Source organism: Zea mays, chromosome 7 (genome assembly GCF_902167145.1).
Source record: "Zea mays cultivar B73 chromosome 7, Zm-B73-REFERENCE-NAM-5.0, whole genome shotgun sequence".
NCBI lineage: Eukaryota > Viridiplantae > Streptophyta > Magnoliopsida > Poales > Poaceae > Zea > Zea mays.
The window spans coordinates 183,712,221-183,727,253 of record NC_050102.1 but is presented as its reverse complement, the minus strand read 5'-3'; the positions used below and the strand labels follow the sequence as shown (position 1 = coordinate 183,727,253).

Here is a 15,033-nt window from a genome sequence, read left to right as displayed (position 1 = left end):
ATCACATGGCTTTAATTAAACAACAAAATTATCATATAGCTAAATTAGATGCTAAAATTGCCGAGCATAACTTAGAGAATGAAAAATTTAAATTTGCTCGTAGTATGCTTTATAATGGGAGACGCCCTGGCATAAAGGATGACATTGGCTTCCAAAGGGGAAACAATGTCAAACTTAATGCCCCTCCTAAAAGATTGTCAAACTTTGTTAAGGGCAAAGCTCCCATGCCTCAGGATAACGAGGGTTACATTTTATACCCTGCCGGTTATCCCGAGAGCAAAATTAGGAGGATTCACTCTAGGAAGTCTCACTCTGGCCCTAACCATGCTTTTATGTATAAGGGTGAGACATCTAGTTCTAGGCAACCAACCCGTGCTAAGTTGCCTAAGAAGAGAATTCCTAATGCATCAAATGATTATGACATTTCATTCAAAACTTTTGATGCATCATATGTTTTGACTAACAAATCCGGCAAGGTCGTTGCGAAGTATGTTGGGGGCAAACACAAGAGCTCCAAAACTTGTGTTTGGGTTCCCAAAGTTCTTGTTTCTAATGCCAAAGGACCCAAAACCGTTTGGGTACCTAAAGTCAAGAACTAAACTTGTTTTGTAGGTTTATGCATCCGGGGGCTCAAGTTGGATCATCGATAGCGGGTGCACAAACCACATGACTGGGGAGAAGAAAATGTTCTCCTCCTACGAGAAAAACCAAGATCCCCAACGAGCGATCACATTGGGGGATGGAAACCAAGGTTTGGTCAAAGGATTGGATAAAATTGCTATATCTCCTGACCATTCTATTTCCAATGTTTTTCTTGTAGATTCATTAGATTACAACCTGCTTTCTGTATCTCAATTATGCAACATGGGCTACAACTGTCTCTTTACTGATGTAGGTGTCACTGTCTTTAAAAGAAGTGATGATTCAATAGCATTTAAGGGTGTGTTAGAGGGTCAGCTATACTTAGTAGAATTTGATAGAGCTGAACTCGACACATGCTTAATTGCTAAGACTAACATGGGTTGGCTTTGGCACCGCCGACTAGCCCATGTTGGGATGAAGAATCTTCATAAGCTTCTAAAGGGAGAGCACATTTTAGGACTAACCAATGTTCATTTTGAGAAAGACAGGGTTTGTAGCGCATGCCAAGCAGGAAAGCAAGTTGGAGCCCATCATCCACACAAGAACATCATGACGACCGACAGGCCGCTTGAGCTACTCCACATGGATCTATTCGGCCCGATTGCTTACATAAGCATCGGCGGGAGTAAGTATCGTCTTGTAATAGTGGATGATTATTCTCGCTTCACTTGGGTATTCTTTTTGCAGGAAAAATCTCAAACCCAAGAGACCTTAAAGGGATTCTTGAGACGGGCTCAAAATGAGTTCAGCTTAAGGATCAAGAAAATAAGAAGCGACAACGGGACAGAGTTCAAGAACTCTCAAATCGAAGGCTTTCTTGAGGAGGAGGGCATCAAGCATGAGTTCTCTTCTCCCTACACCCCTCAACAAAATGGTGTAGTGGAAAGGAAGAATCGAACTCTATTGGACATGGCTAGAACCATGTTTGATGAGTACAAGACTTCGGATCGGTTTTGGGCGGAGGCGGTCAACACCGCTTGCTACGCCATCAACCGGTTGTATCTACACCGAATCCTCAAGAAGACATCCTATGAACTCCTAACCGGTAAAAAGCCCAATATTTCATATTTTAGAGTCTTTCGTAGCAAATGCTTTATACTTGTTAAAAGAGGTAGAAAATCTAAATTTGCTCCTAAGACTGTAGAAGGCTTTTTACTAGGATATGATTTAAACACAAGAGCATATAGAGTCTTTAACAAGTCCTCCGGACAAGTTGAAGTTTCTTGTGATGTTGTGTTTGATGAGACTAACGGCTCTCAAGTAGAGCAAGTTGATCTTGATGAGATAGGTATTGAAGAGGCTCCGTGCATCGCGCTAAGGAACATGTCCATTGGGGATGTGTGTCCTAAGGAATCCGAAGAGTCTCCAAATGCACAAGATCAACCATCCTCCTCCACGCAAGCATCTCCACCGACTCAAAATGAGGATGAGGCTCAAGTTGATGAAATAGAAGATCAAGCAAATGAGCCACCTCAAGATGACGACAATGATCAAGGGGGAGATGCAAATGATCAAGACAAGGAGGATGAAGAACAAAGGCCGCCACACCCAAGAGTCCACCAAGCAATCCAACGAGATCACCTCGTCGACACCATCCTCGGCGACATTCATAAGGGGGTAACCACTAGATCTCGAATTGCACATTTTTGTGAGGATTACTCTTTTGTTTCCTCTATTGAGCCACACAGGGTAGAGGAAGCACTACAAGATTCGGACTGGGTGGTGGCGATGCAAGAGGAGCTCAACAACTTCACTAGGAATAAGGTATGGCATTTAGTTCCATGTCCTAATCAAAATGTTGTAGGAACCAAATGGGTCTTCCGCAACAAGCAAGACGAGCATGGTGTGGTGACAAGAAACAAAGCTCGACTTGTGGCCAAGGGATACTCCCAAGTCGAAGGTTTGGATTTCGGTGAAACCTATGCACCCGTAGCTAGGCTTGAGTCAATTCGCATATTATTAGCCTATGCTACTTACCATGGCTTTAAGCTTTATCAAATGGACGTAAAAAGTGCCTTCCTCAATGGACCAATCAAGGAAGAGGTCTATGTTGAGCAACCTCCCGGCTTTGAAGATAGTGAGTACCCTAGCCATGTTTATAAACTCTCTAAGGCGCTTTATGGGCTCAAGCAAGCCCCAAGAGCATGGTATGAATGCCTTAGAGATTTCCTTATCGCTAATGGCTTCAAAGTCGGAAAGGCCGATCCTACTTTATTTACTAAAACTCTTGAAAATGACTTGTTCGTATGTCAAATTTATGTTGATGATATCATATTTGGGTCTACTAACGAGTCTACATGTGAAGAATTTAGTAGGATCATGACACAAAAGTTTGAGATGTCTATGATGGGGGAGTTGAAGTATTTCTTAGGATTTCAAGTGAAGCAACTCCAAGAAGGCACCTTCATTAGCCAAACGAAGTATACTCAAGACATTCTAACCAAGTTTGGAATGAAGGATGCTAAGCCCATCAAGACACCCATGGGAACCAATGGCCATCTCGACCTCGACACGGGAGGTAAATCCGTCGATCAAAAGGTATATCGGTCGATGATAGGTTCATTACTCTATTTATGTGCATCTCGACCGGATATTATGCTTTCCGTATACATGTGTGCAAGATTCCAAGCCGACCCTAAGGAAGCTCACCTTACGGCCGTAAAACGAATCTTGAGATATTTGGCTTACACTCCTAAGTTTGGGCTTTGGTATCCTAGGGGATCCACATTTGATTTGATTGGTTATTCGGATGCCGATTGGGTGGGGTGTAAAATCAATAGGAAGAGCACATCGGGGACTTGCCAGTTCTTGGGAAGATCCTTGGTGTCTTGGGCTTCAAAGAAGCAAAATTCGGTCGCTCTTTCTACCGCCGAAGCCGAGTATATTGCCGCAGGCCATTGTTGCGCGCAATTGCTTTGGATGAGGCAAACCCTGCGGGACTACGGTTACAAATTAACCAAAGTCCCTTTGCTATGTGATAATGAAAGTGCAATCAAAATGGCGGATAATCCCGTCGAGCATAGCCGCACTAAACACATAGCCATTCGGTATCACTTTTTAAGGGATCACCAACAAAAGGGAGATATCGAGATTTCTTACATTAATACTAAAGATCAATTAGCCGATATCTTTACCAAGCCACTTGATGAACAAACTTTTAACAAACTTAGACATGAGCTAAATATTCTTGATTCTAGGAACTTCTTTTGTTGATTTGCACACATAGCTCATTTGTATACCTTTGATCATGTCTCTTTCATATGCTATGACTAATGTGTTTTTCAAGTCTATTTCAAACCAAGTCATAGGTGTATTGAAAGGGAATTGGAGTCTTCGGCGAAGACAAAGGCTTCCACTCCGTAACTCATCCTTCGCCGTCGCTCCGCGCATCTCTCCATCTTTGGGGGAGAGAACTTGAGTCCAAAGCAAAAGGACTACATCTTTGGTATATTCTTCACTTATTTATTTATGACCAAAGGGAGAGAGTAATTCGAGGGCTCTAATGATTTCGTTTTTGGCGATTCATGCCAAAGGGGAAGAGAGTAAGAGCCCAAAGCAAAAGGACCGCACCACCACCTAACTTTAAAATTGGAGATTTTCAATTGGTAAATTTCAAATTGGTATCTTATTGTGTTCAAAAGAGGGAGAAAGTAGTATTTCAAAATGATATATCAAAACCCTCTTGAACACTAAGAGGGGGATCTCATTTAGGGGGAGTTTTGTTTAGTCAAAGGAAAAGCATTTGAAACAGGGGGAGAGAATTTCAAATCTTGAAAATACTTCGTAAAATCCTATTCATTTACCTTTGACTATTTGCAAAAGAACTTAAAAAAAAATTTACAAAAGAATTTGCAAAAACAAAACATATGGTGTAAACGTGGTCCAAAATGTTAAAAACAAAGAAACAATCCATGCATATCTTGTAAGTATTTATATTGGCTCAATTCCAAGCAACCTTTGCACTTACATTATGCAAACTAGTTCAAATATGCACTTCTATATTTGCTTTGGTTTGTGTTGGCATCAATCACCAAAAAGGGGGAGATTGAAAGGGAATTAGGCTTACACCTAGTCCCTAATTAATTTTGGTGGTTGAATTGCCCAACACAAATAATTGGACTAACTAGTTTGCTATAGTGTATAAGTTATACAGGTGCCAAAGGTTCACACTTAGCCAATAAAAGGACCAAGTATTGGGTTCAACAAAAGAGCAAAGGGACAACCGAAGGCACCTCTGGTCTGGCGCACCGGACACGTCCGGTGCACCAGAGGACTCCAGCGCAAACTCGTCGCCTTCGGGAAAATCCAGAGGCAACTCCACTATAATTCACCGGACTGTCCGGTGTACACCGGACAGTGTCCGGTGCTCCAACAAAGAGCGGCCTCAGTAACTCGCCAGCTTCGGGAAACTGCAACAGCTGCTCCGCTATAATTCACCGGACATGTCCGGTGTAACTGCGGGGCAACGGCTACTTCGCGCCAACGGTCACCTGCAACAGCAATTAATGCGCGCCAGAGCGCGCAGAAGTCAGGCACGCGCGTTGTGGCGCACCGGACACTCTACAGTACATGTCTGGTGCGCCACCGGACATCCAGGCGGGCCCAGAAGTCAGAGCTCCAACGGTCAGAACCCAACGACTTTGGTGACGTGGCTGGCGCACCGGACTGTCCGGTGCACCATGCGACAGACAGCCCCACCAAACGGCTAGTTTGGTGGTTGGGGCTATAAATAACCCCAACCACCCACCATTCATTGCATCCAAGTTTTCCACTTCTCAACCACTTACAAGAGCTAGGCATTCAATTCTAGACACACCAAAGAGATCAAATCCTCTCCAATTCCACACAAGGCTTTAGTGATTAGCGAGAGAGATTTGTCGTGTTCTTTTGAGCTCTTGCGCTTGGATCGCTTCTTTCCTTTCTCACTTGTTCTTGTGATCAAAACTCCATTGTAATCAAGGCAAGAGGCACCAATTGTGTGGTGGCCCTTGCGGGGAAGTTTTGTTCCTGGTTTTGATTTGAGAAAAGAAACTCACTCGGTCGGAGGGACCGTTTGAGAGAGGGAAGGGTTGAAAGAGACCCGGCCTTTGTGGCCTCCTCAACGGGGAGTAGGTTTGCGAGAACCGAACCTCGGTAAAACAAATCCACGTGTCACACTCTTCATTTGCTTGCGATTTGTTTTGCGCCCTCTCTCTCGGACTCGTTATTATTTCTAACGCTAACCCGGCTTGTAGTTGTGATTAATTTTGTAAATTTCAGTTTCGCCCTATTCACCCCCCCTCTAGGCGACTATCAATCCCAAACAAAAGGCCAAAGATGAAACAAGAGACTGGCTTAATTATGTGGTGTGTTGTAATCCTAATTTCTAAATTGCTACTTTTATGCTTTTATGTTTTTATTTTTCATATCTGTTTTTTGTTGTATATACTAACTGAACCACAATGTTAAATCACAATATATGTATACTATTTTATTTGAGAATACGTTGGATCTTTAATTCACTTACGAGGATATTATTTTTGTCCTTTTGGCCTCATATCAATTTGAATACTTCATATTATTTGTAGACCAATGTAGAATAGAATCTTGTGATGATACAATCCAGTACGAACATCAGGTATGAAAATTCATCATCATTTACTTGATGTTAGTTATATTATGATGTAACTCAGCAAATATTATTTGTACATGTATATATTAGACCCCTCCAGCTACCTTGCCGACGCATGAACGAGAAGACGGGTTAGACTTTGTAGAAGCCCTCTTCTCTAGTGGAGGTATCGACCATCACTCGACACTGTACCCCGATGGTGATCGGTGATCGTGAGCTTCCATGTTATGTGTTGTGATACTTGAGAATTTTATTATGACTATGTATAAGATATTGTCTCTTATTATGACTAGATGAGATGTGTCTTATTATGACTATGAATGAGACTTTTATGATGTAATTGATGAGACTATGGATTTAAATATTGTTATGTGATGTGTGTGAGATGTTTTATGTGAAAATATATTGTGCTATATAGATGTTGATATATATGTTATGTTTTGGAATGTGGTGTAAAATAAAAATAAACAACATTTGTAATGCTGGTCAAATTAACTTTCTAGAGGTCAAATGGACCGCTAACTTCCTAGGGGCTATAGTCAACCGTAGGAAGTTAATCGGCTGATGGTGTGAATCTACTAACTTCCGAGAGGCTCCACTGGCTGTAGGAAGTTAGCTAACTTCCTAGAGGGCTCTAGGAAGTTAAGCTAACTTCCGACAAAAAAATTTCGAGAGTCAAACTTCCGACGGGATGGCTTTACTTCCGAGGGTTTAGCTAACTTCCTAGAGTTTAGGGCTAACTTCCTAGAGTTTAGGCTCTAGGAAGTTCACTATTTTGGTGTAGTGTGTGCTCGACCTAGTCAGGGGCACACATGGTGCTAAAGCAGTATCACCCAAGATCATCATGTCCCGCGGACATCCTGGGAGTATGGTGGCCTCTTGCATAAGACCCTCGGCTCATAGGGCCTCGAGGCACAGCCACCATGAGGCTTAGATTCTGATTCACTGGGCCCCAGGAATGCTAAGATGGCATTGAATTGGGCTCTCCATGGACACGTCTTCTCCTATTAAAGTCCTCGAAGGTATTTTGGCAGCACTAGGGGTATGCCTTTTCCTTCGAATACTGACAGCGGCCCTTAGAACCATCGTAGGTGAAAGTACCTAGATGGCTAGAAGGGGTGAATAGCCTATAAAAATTTTCTACAAAGACTAGCAAATTAACTAGTGCAATTTAACTGAATATGTGGCAGCGATTACTTGCACTAATTTTATTCTATAGTTATTTCTTTAAACAAACATATAGCTTGTGAAAGATATGTATGAATATAATAAGTTATGAGCTAAGTATGAGAAATGAAATAAACAATATATATACAACAAGATATTGAATTAGCAACAAGAATATATGAAATGGCAAGGATAGCTCAGAGAGAAAACTACATGAGGCAAGATATGACACAATATTCATTCTCGAGCTTCAGTTGCCCAACAGCAACCTATGTCCTCATTGTGGCAAGTCCAAACTGAGGGTTTCATCTTCTAATCGACATAATAAATCAAGACCATGATAATGGTCTCGTAAGAATTACACTAAAATGACACTCCAACAAGTCATTATTTCACTAGAGTTGCTCTTTGCGGATCTCCAATAGGGATGAGCACAAGAGCCTATTCACAAGAATGATCGAAGCTATCAACAATCACCAAAGCCGACCAATGATCCCATAATCACCGAGACATCTAAGTGATTACAATCACCAAGAGTAATAAGTGTAGATCTAGCCCAACTCACTTCACTAGTGTCACAAGATGCATAAACACTACGAAATACAGTGAAGGTGCTCCAATCTCACCCAAATGATGAACTATGTGATCTAATTGCCATTGACAAAATCCGACGAGGTTTCCTCTAGAAAGACTGTAATGATGTTAGAGGTGGTCATTGTTTGGTCATTTGAACAAAGGTGTGAAGACCACCTGACTTGGGTGGATTAGGTATTCATAATTTGGAGATACATGGATGGGCTCTCAATATGAGGTGGCTCTGGTTGAAGAAAACTCAACCAAATCGAGTGAGGACTGAATTAGAGGTTAAGGTACACCTAAATGTTGCAGCAATGTTTTCCTCTTTAGTAATTTCTCTAGCAGGTGATGGATCACATACACTATTTTGGATAGACCGGTGGCTTCATGGTCATGCTTTTGTTGATATGGCACCAACTCTTATCTTTGTAGTGCCAAAGGAAATTGTCAACACTAGGACAATGAGAGAAGCTCTGAATGAGAACAAATGGGATCTATTGCAAGGTTATCAACACAAGGACAGTGAGAGAAGATTGTCAAGCAGCTTATCGGTCCAAGCTCTCCTTGAATACTTTATGTTATGGGATCTATTGCAAGGTTATCAACTTCAGCGAGGAGCTCCATATCAACATCTTTGGACTCCTTCTGCCTTAGGGAAGTACTCATCCAAATCGACATATCTCTATTTATTTAAGGGCAATTACCTTTGAGCCGTCAGGAAAATACTTGGAAAATCTAGGCTCCCCAAGATGTAAATTTCCCCTCTGGTTGGCCTCTTTAAATCGATGTTGGACATCATACCACTTATCTCGTCGTGGATTGGATCATCCTATGCAATGTCTTCTTTGTGGCCAAGAAGAGAGGAAACGATAGAGCACATCCTAATTCAGCGCGTGCTTGCTAAAGAACTATGGTTTGATATCATATCTCTCATTGGGATGCAACGCCCCACTCCAGGAAACGAGGAAACTAAATTCTAGAACTGGTGGCATAATGCAGAAAGGACAATCCCCATGACCCAAGTAAAAGGCTTCGGTTGAGTAGTAAATTTTGTTGCCTAGTGGCTTTGGAAACACATGATTCTATGTGTCTTTGATAGGGCTACTCCGAGCATCAATACTTTTACTTAGGACATCAAGCATGATGTTAGGATATGGTGTGTGGGTGGGGTTGCATGGAGTGTGACCTTAGTACTGTCATTTTGCTGATTGGTTGTTATTATTATTTTTTAGTCATGGATAGTTTCATGTATGCTTGTTGGTGGCTAGGGCTGGAAACGAGCCAAGCTCGACTCGGTCATATTGCAAGCTCAGAGATCAGGATTGGCTTGGGCTCGTTTAGGCTCGCGAGCCATCACACTAAATCCAATTTAGAGCATAAAATGTATATTTTCATTATATATAAAATAAAAAATATGTACCAAAAATTCAAGAACATGATTTAAACCATATCTAGTATTAGATTCATAAAAAATTAAGAAAATAAATTAATAACATAATAAAATAATAATGTCACAACGTAGCACTACATGATATAATAAGCTCGTGAGCCGGATAAGGCTTGGCTTTGGACTCGTTCAGCCTCACGAGCCTGAGCAAGCTTGCAATCTTCGAGCTTTTTTTGTAGCCCTATTGGTGGCCACCGTAAGGAAGCTCTTTGATGTTTGCACTGGTTATCTAAGACTCGTTTTTTTCTTCTTAATATAATGATACTGATACGTAATTATGCCGTGTTCTCGAGAAAAAAAGTGAGTGGAATGTGTTTCTAAACCTTCAGAATGTGCATGTAAGTGATAGAGGTTGTGGGCTCATGCTCATTGGCACGTCCGGTGGGACCACTACAACAAACTTTTGCAATGGCGGAAGGGGATGATGATCCAAACGCGGTAATCCCAGTGGCCATAGAGCAGTTGACCGAAGAACCACCGAGACCATCGGCAAAGCCTGACAAATTCAAACCAGAAGAAGAGGCGGAAGCTGTTGATAAGGCGCCACATCGGGTTCTGATCATGCCGAGTGGAATATGCATTTCATGCAAGACTAGTTAGCAAGGCAAGCACATCCTTGTTACAGCACAAAGTCTTAACGAAAGATATCCATAGGTTTCTTTTTCCTCAGCTAAAACCACCAGATTACAATTACAAAAGCATAGCAGCACTTAACCATGTAGAACAAAGGGACCATATCTTTTTTTTTCAGTCCTGTTTCACTATCATATGGAAAGTATTGGTCTCATCTTCATCAGCAAGCTCCTTGAGAACCTCGTCATCGATTTCGGTCACACGGTTTTGCAATGGGTCATCGAAATGACGGCCAAAGAAGACCATTTTTGCGATCCAAGCTTTCCTCCTGTTACTGTTGTATTTATCTTCCTCCCATGTCCCAGACGCCACAAGAAGGTAGACAAACACCATCCTCTCCTGGCCAGGCCGGAACGCCCTCGCGATTGCCTGCCTTGTCTTGGAATGGTTCCACTCCGAATCAAGCATCACCAGTCTGGACGCGCCGGTGAGACTGATACCCTCGGCACAGGCTGTAGTTGAAGCAATCAGCACCTTCCTCTTCCCTCTTCTGTCGCTGTTGAATTTATCCATGACATCTGACCGCACATGCAGTTCTTGGTCTCCCTGCAGCACCAGGACTTCCTGCCCAAGGCGCCATCCAAAGACGATCTCTATGAGCGTGACCAGGAAGGCTATCGGGGCCACGTTGTGGCAAAATACCAGAACCCTCTCCCCTCTGAACGAGGACTTGTGCAACAGATCAATCACAAACTTTGCCTTGCAACCAGCAGCAAAGTTCCGCTTGTACTTGTCAACGCTAGCTACTTCTGCTGGGGTGAAGTAAGTGCTAGCACACTTGGTTGTGTTTATAAGCCAAGGATGGATAGAAGCAATTGTGATGAGCAGCTCATACTCGAGAGGGTAACGCGCATTGCCTGACAAGGGCATCAGCAGTTTCGCCAGTACCTCTTCCTGGACGTCGGTGGGTTTCATGAAAAGGGTATAAACACGTATACCCGGAAGAATGTTCAGTTTTGTACCTTCGAACGAATCGATGAATCCTTGAGTAAGCTCATTTAACAAGGAGATGCCATCCATCCTGTCATGTTTGCTGCTAGACTCTATCTTGTGCCCCACTCTTTCCACAAAAACATGCCTTGCCAGTGCTTCTTGATGTTTGCCGGTTCGGCTCCGTGTTCTCTTTTCTGATTCTGTAACCAGCGTGGTCATAACGTCGTTGACAAAACGAGGTCTGGCCAAAGACAAGGTGTTGAAGTACTCTTCAAAGTTGTTCTGAAAGACCGTGCCAGACAAGAGTATCCTGAATTCAGTCTTCACCTTCATCAGCAACTTTCTCAACTTTGATTTGTTGCTCCTTGGGTTGTGCCCTTCATCAAGAATCAATAGCCCGGGGTTGTTCATCAAAACTTTCGTTATGAACGCCTGATGACGCAGTTTTGAGTCTTCTTTCGTAAGCGATAAGAAGGAAGAATACGTCATGAGAAGAATGCTTGGTTCCTCATGCCACTTGCATAGTTTGTCCAGACAATGCATGATGCGCATTGTTTTCCACGATGGCTGGTGGAAACTCTTCAAAACCGCCTGCAGTTTCGAACTAAGACCCCCCATCAGTTTGCTTGTTCTGTTAGAGTGGTGAAGCACATGTAACGGAAGCAGGATGCCCCATTTCTGAAACTCTGTCCTCCAGGTATGGATTGCAGCTTTTGGAGTAAGGACCAATGGCCGGCTTCTTGGGTGAACTTTCAAGTAACTGACAAGAAACGAAATCAGCAGAAGAGTTTTACCCGCTCCTGGAGTATGTGCAACCACACAACCACCTCTACTTGTTGAACCATCCATTTCTTCAAGCTGTAATGATCCTGCCAAGTTTTTCCATATAAATTCGAAGGCTTTTCTCTGATGAGCAAGTAACTTTGGTTCAAGATCAGTGATTGAAGCCCACACATTCCCAGATTCCTTGATTTTGGAGAATTCTGGAGCACAAATCTCAAAAAAGGAAAGGTCAAGTACATGACCATCCTGGCCAAAATGGTTCCTTTCAGGCCTCTCGTGGTCCTTACCAGTGAACTGCCAAAAAAAATGAAATATGCATACAGTCAATAATGGGGTCTCAAGTAAAATAAAAGGGAACTAACTTGATTGCTGTTTGAAGCTACCATTGGTGGAAAGATATCCTTTGCCTCAATGCATACAACATTGCACAGTCTGCAGGTCAGACCAAGCTGTTCGTCCAGCATGCAGTCATGATGACAGTGCTCTCCTCCTTTTCCTAAATCAGTATTGCTCTCATGAACGACTTCTGAATCTGTCATCTGGAAGTCCAAACATTTTATTAATTGTGACAACAAAACAAATATGTTTGTATCTTAAATAATGGTTGAATATGTTCATAGAAAAAGAGGAAGGCAAACTACAAAACAAAACCACTCACCTGCTTTTGTTCAAGAATTGCTACTGTGGCCAGTGCATAGTCCATTTCTTTCCACAATTCGTCAAGCTCATCCTTCTCCTCTTGACTATCAGCGGAAGATGGCCACGTAAAATCCACTTCTTGGTAAGCACGTACACAGCCATCCAATATCTGGTCACCAAACTTAAAGTCAGAATCTCTCTCCACTTCACACTGGATATTTCCGATGCATTGGTCTATCATTCGCTTGTACTCTATTTGGCACATGTGTTTCTTTCTTTTCCTACCCCTCTTTTGGCAGAATGCTGGTTCACTATTGCCATCTAGGCTTCGAGACGAAGCAAATGGCTTTAGTCGAAACCTCGGACGCTCTGTATTCTTTGCTGGCGTATGTGGAATGTAAGAATCTGAACACCCTTGGTCTGTTGTGTTCTTCTTTATTTCCATTGAGATCTGTTTCTCTTTTACAGGCAAAGAGCACTGATTTCTTTTCACTGGGTACTTGTGCTCGGCTGCCATAGACCTTGGATTTTCTAAGGCCTCTTCATCACTTGATTCTCTCTGCTCTGATGAATCACAACTCAAGCCGCTCTCCGAATCTTCATACTTAGTAGATGGTCCATCTGCTTCTTTCTTGTTGTAGGTCCGGTTGAAATTACGCGCATCATAACTAGTAAAGCGATCTGGTTGAGTTTTCATACGCTTTGAGCGTCTTATGTCCACATGCGCATACAAGATCTCGACATCTTGTGCACTATCAGATTCTCCCTTCACGGCGATACACCCATCTTCTGTGAGATTGCCTTCTTCAACCTGAGTGACTGGAACTGTTCTGGTAATTGGGCGTAAAGCCTCACCACGTGGTTTGAATGATATTATGTCCATGTTCTTCCCAAAACCTGGAGGTATGCTCATGGAATCAATACTATCCCGTGCTTGGTCTCCTTTGATGATCTGGTAAATGATGTTGCCGTCGACCATCTTGATGTTGAATTCCATTCTCCTCAGGCTAGACAAAACTATGAGGTATGCGACTTCCAGGGAGAATCTTGCACTTAGCAGCTTGCTTCTGTTATGATGGAAGCAGTCCACTGCAGAATTCCATCGCACGCTCCCATCCTGGAGCTCCTCAGGTTGGAGATTCTGCAAGATGCAGATGTCGTCTATCGTCACTACGTCAGCTATTGTACCGGATATCACTTTTTCTTTGCTGCCTGGGCACTGGTCTTTGTAGAAAATAACGGCAAACAAGCATAGGCACCGGTCCGATTGATGGTTTCTCTTGATTTTGATGAGCCTTGCATCACGGCAGCACAACAGTACCTGCACGTATAAAGAGAACAAAGCGGATGTGAGATGATGCATCCATTCCATATTGAAGTAAGGATAGCAAAGATGGAAGGAAGTGACATACAGAATCTTTTGTTTCTCCTCTGTAAACTGCTTGCCATACACAAACATCGGCGCCTGGCTTGAGAACATGTGAGCAATCCGAGCAAGTTGCCTTTCTAGAACGAACGCGCAGATAGGACCCATCAATATCATGCTGGACTGCGACTGCGTATCCAGAGGAGACAAATTTTACAAGCAAACCACCATCCCGTATCATTATAGAATTGGCTCCATGCCATGATCCGTTATGAAACGCCTCAAACGCTGCAAGCAACGGATAGATCCTAAGTTTCTGTCCGCTGGCACAAGAGATGCAGGTGCTGAAACTATCACTTACGGACTGGAGCGATGGGGTTGCTGTGGTGGCCTGTGGATCCCTTGACCATGTTGACAGCAATATTACTTGAGGCACATGAACACAAACGAAAGTGCCTGCTAAACACAACACAGACAAAAGAAAAGTTCATAGCCAAAATGGAACAAAGATTCGGCTTTGGTTACCGGTGACTGACTCACGGCGGCAACGATTAAAGAAAACCCCAGCCCCGGTTCTGACAGAGACGAAGATAATCAACCCACACAATAAAAGCAGGGCTACCTTACCGGATACCAGTAGAAGGAAGACAATCGATTGCACTGCCGCTGTGGATGGGCAATGCGGCGGCCGGCGGCCGGCGGCTGGCGGCTGGCGAAGTATACCAGGCCGTTGAACAGTGAAGAAGATGGGTTGGCCGTTGGGGCCTTGAGGAAGGAAAGGAAGTGGAGTGGAGTCCACAGTCAAGTCCTCAAGCTCCAGGTGTCCAGCCAACAAATGGCATCGCCCGCTTTTTTTTTTAATCATCATCGTGGGCCCCAGCGAGGAGTGAAGGCAGCGCGCACCCGAAACCCAAAAACAGAAGTGTAAAAGGCTGACTAATTTACCATATTTAGCGTAACTTTTTTTAGATATTAGTTCTTCAATTCAAAAGGCTAACCTTACTTGAAGTATGACATAATTAGCCACGAACTAAACAGACCCTTGATAAGACAACGGGTCTAAAAATATATTCTCGGACCTTTAGATTACACCGTAAAAAATTGTATCATATATATCTTCTCTATCTTCAATAACGTTATCTAAATTTGATCCTCTATATTTACAATATTACTCAATTTCATAATCTACATTTTATTTTTACCAACCTTGTACTTAAAAATTTAAATTTATTGTGT

General features: G+C 42.8%; 1 protein-coding gene across 2 annotated transcripts; it reads right to left on the bottom strand.

Annotated features, from left to right (window-relative positions):
- Nucleotides 1–10,019: 10,019 nt before the first annotated feature.
- On the bottom strand, nt 10,020–14,627 carry LOC103633601 (SNF2 domain-containing protein CLASSY 1). 2 transcript variants are annotated; one of them, XM_008655307.3, is made up of 6 exons: nt 14,425–14,627; nt 14,159–14,253; nt 13,844–14,085; nt 12,451–13,752; nt 12,176–12,331; nt 10,020–12,086 (listed from the first exon to the last, which is right to left on the bottom strand). In XM_008655307.3, exons 2-6 carry the CDS (start codon nt 14,205–14,207, stop codon nt 10,191–10,193), a joined length of 3,645 nt encoding a protein of 1,214 aa, XP_008653529.1. In that variant the 5' UTR covers nt 14,208–14,253; nt 14,425–14,627; the 3' UTR covers nt 10,020–10,190. The 2 variants fall into 2 exon arrangements, with proteins under 2 accessions (XP_008653529.1, XP_008653528.1); XM_008655306.4 differs by lacking the exon at nt 14,425–14,627 and having other exon boundaries at nt 14,159–14,378.
- Between the last annotated feature and the right edge of the window lie 406 nt (nt 14,628–15,033).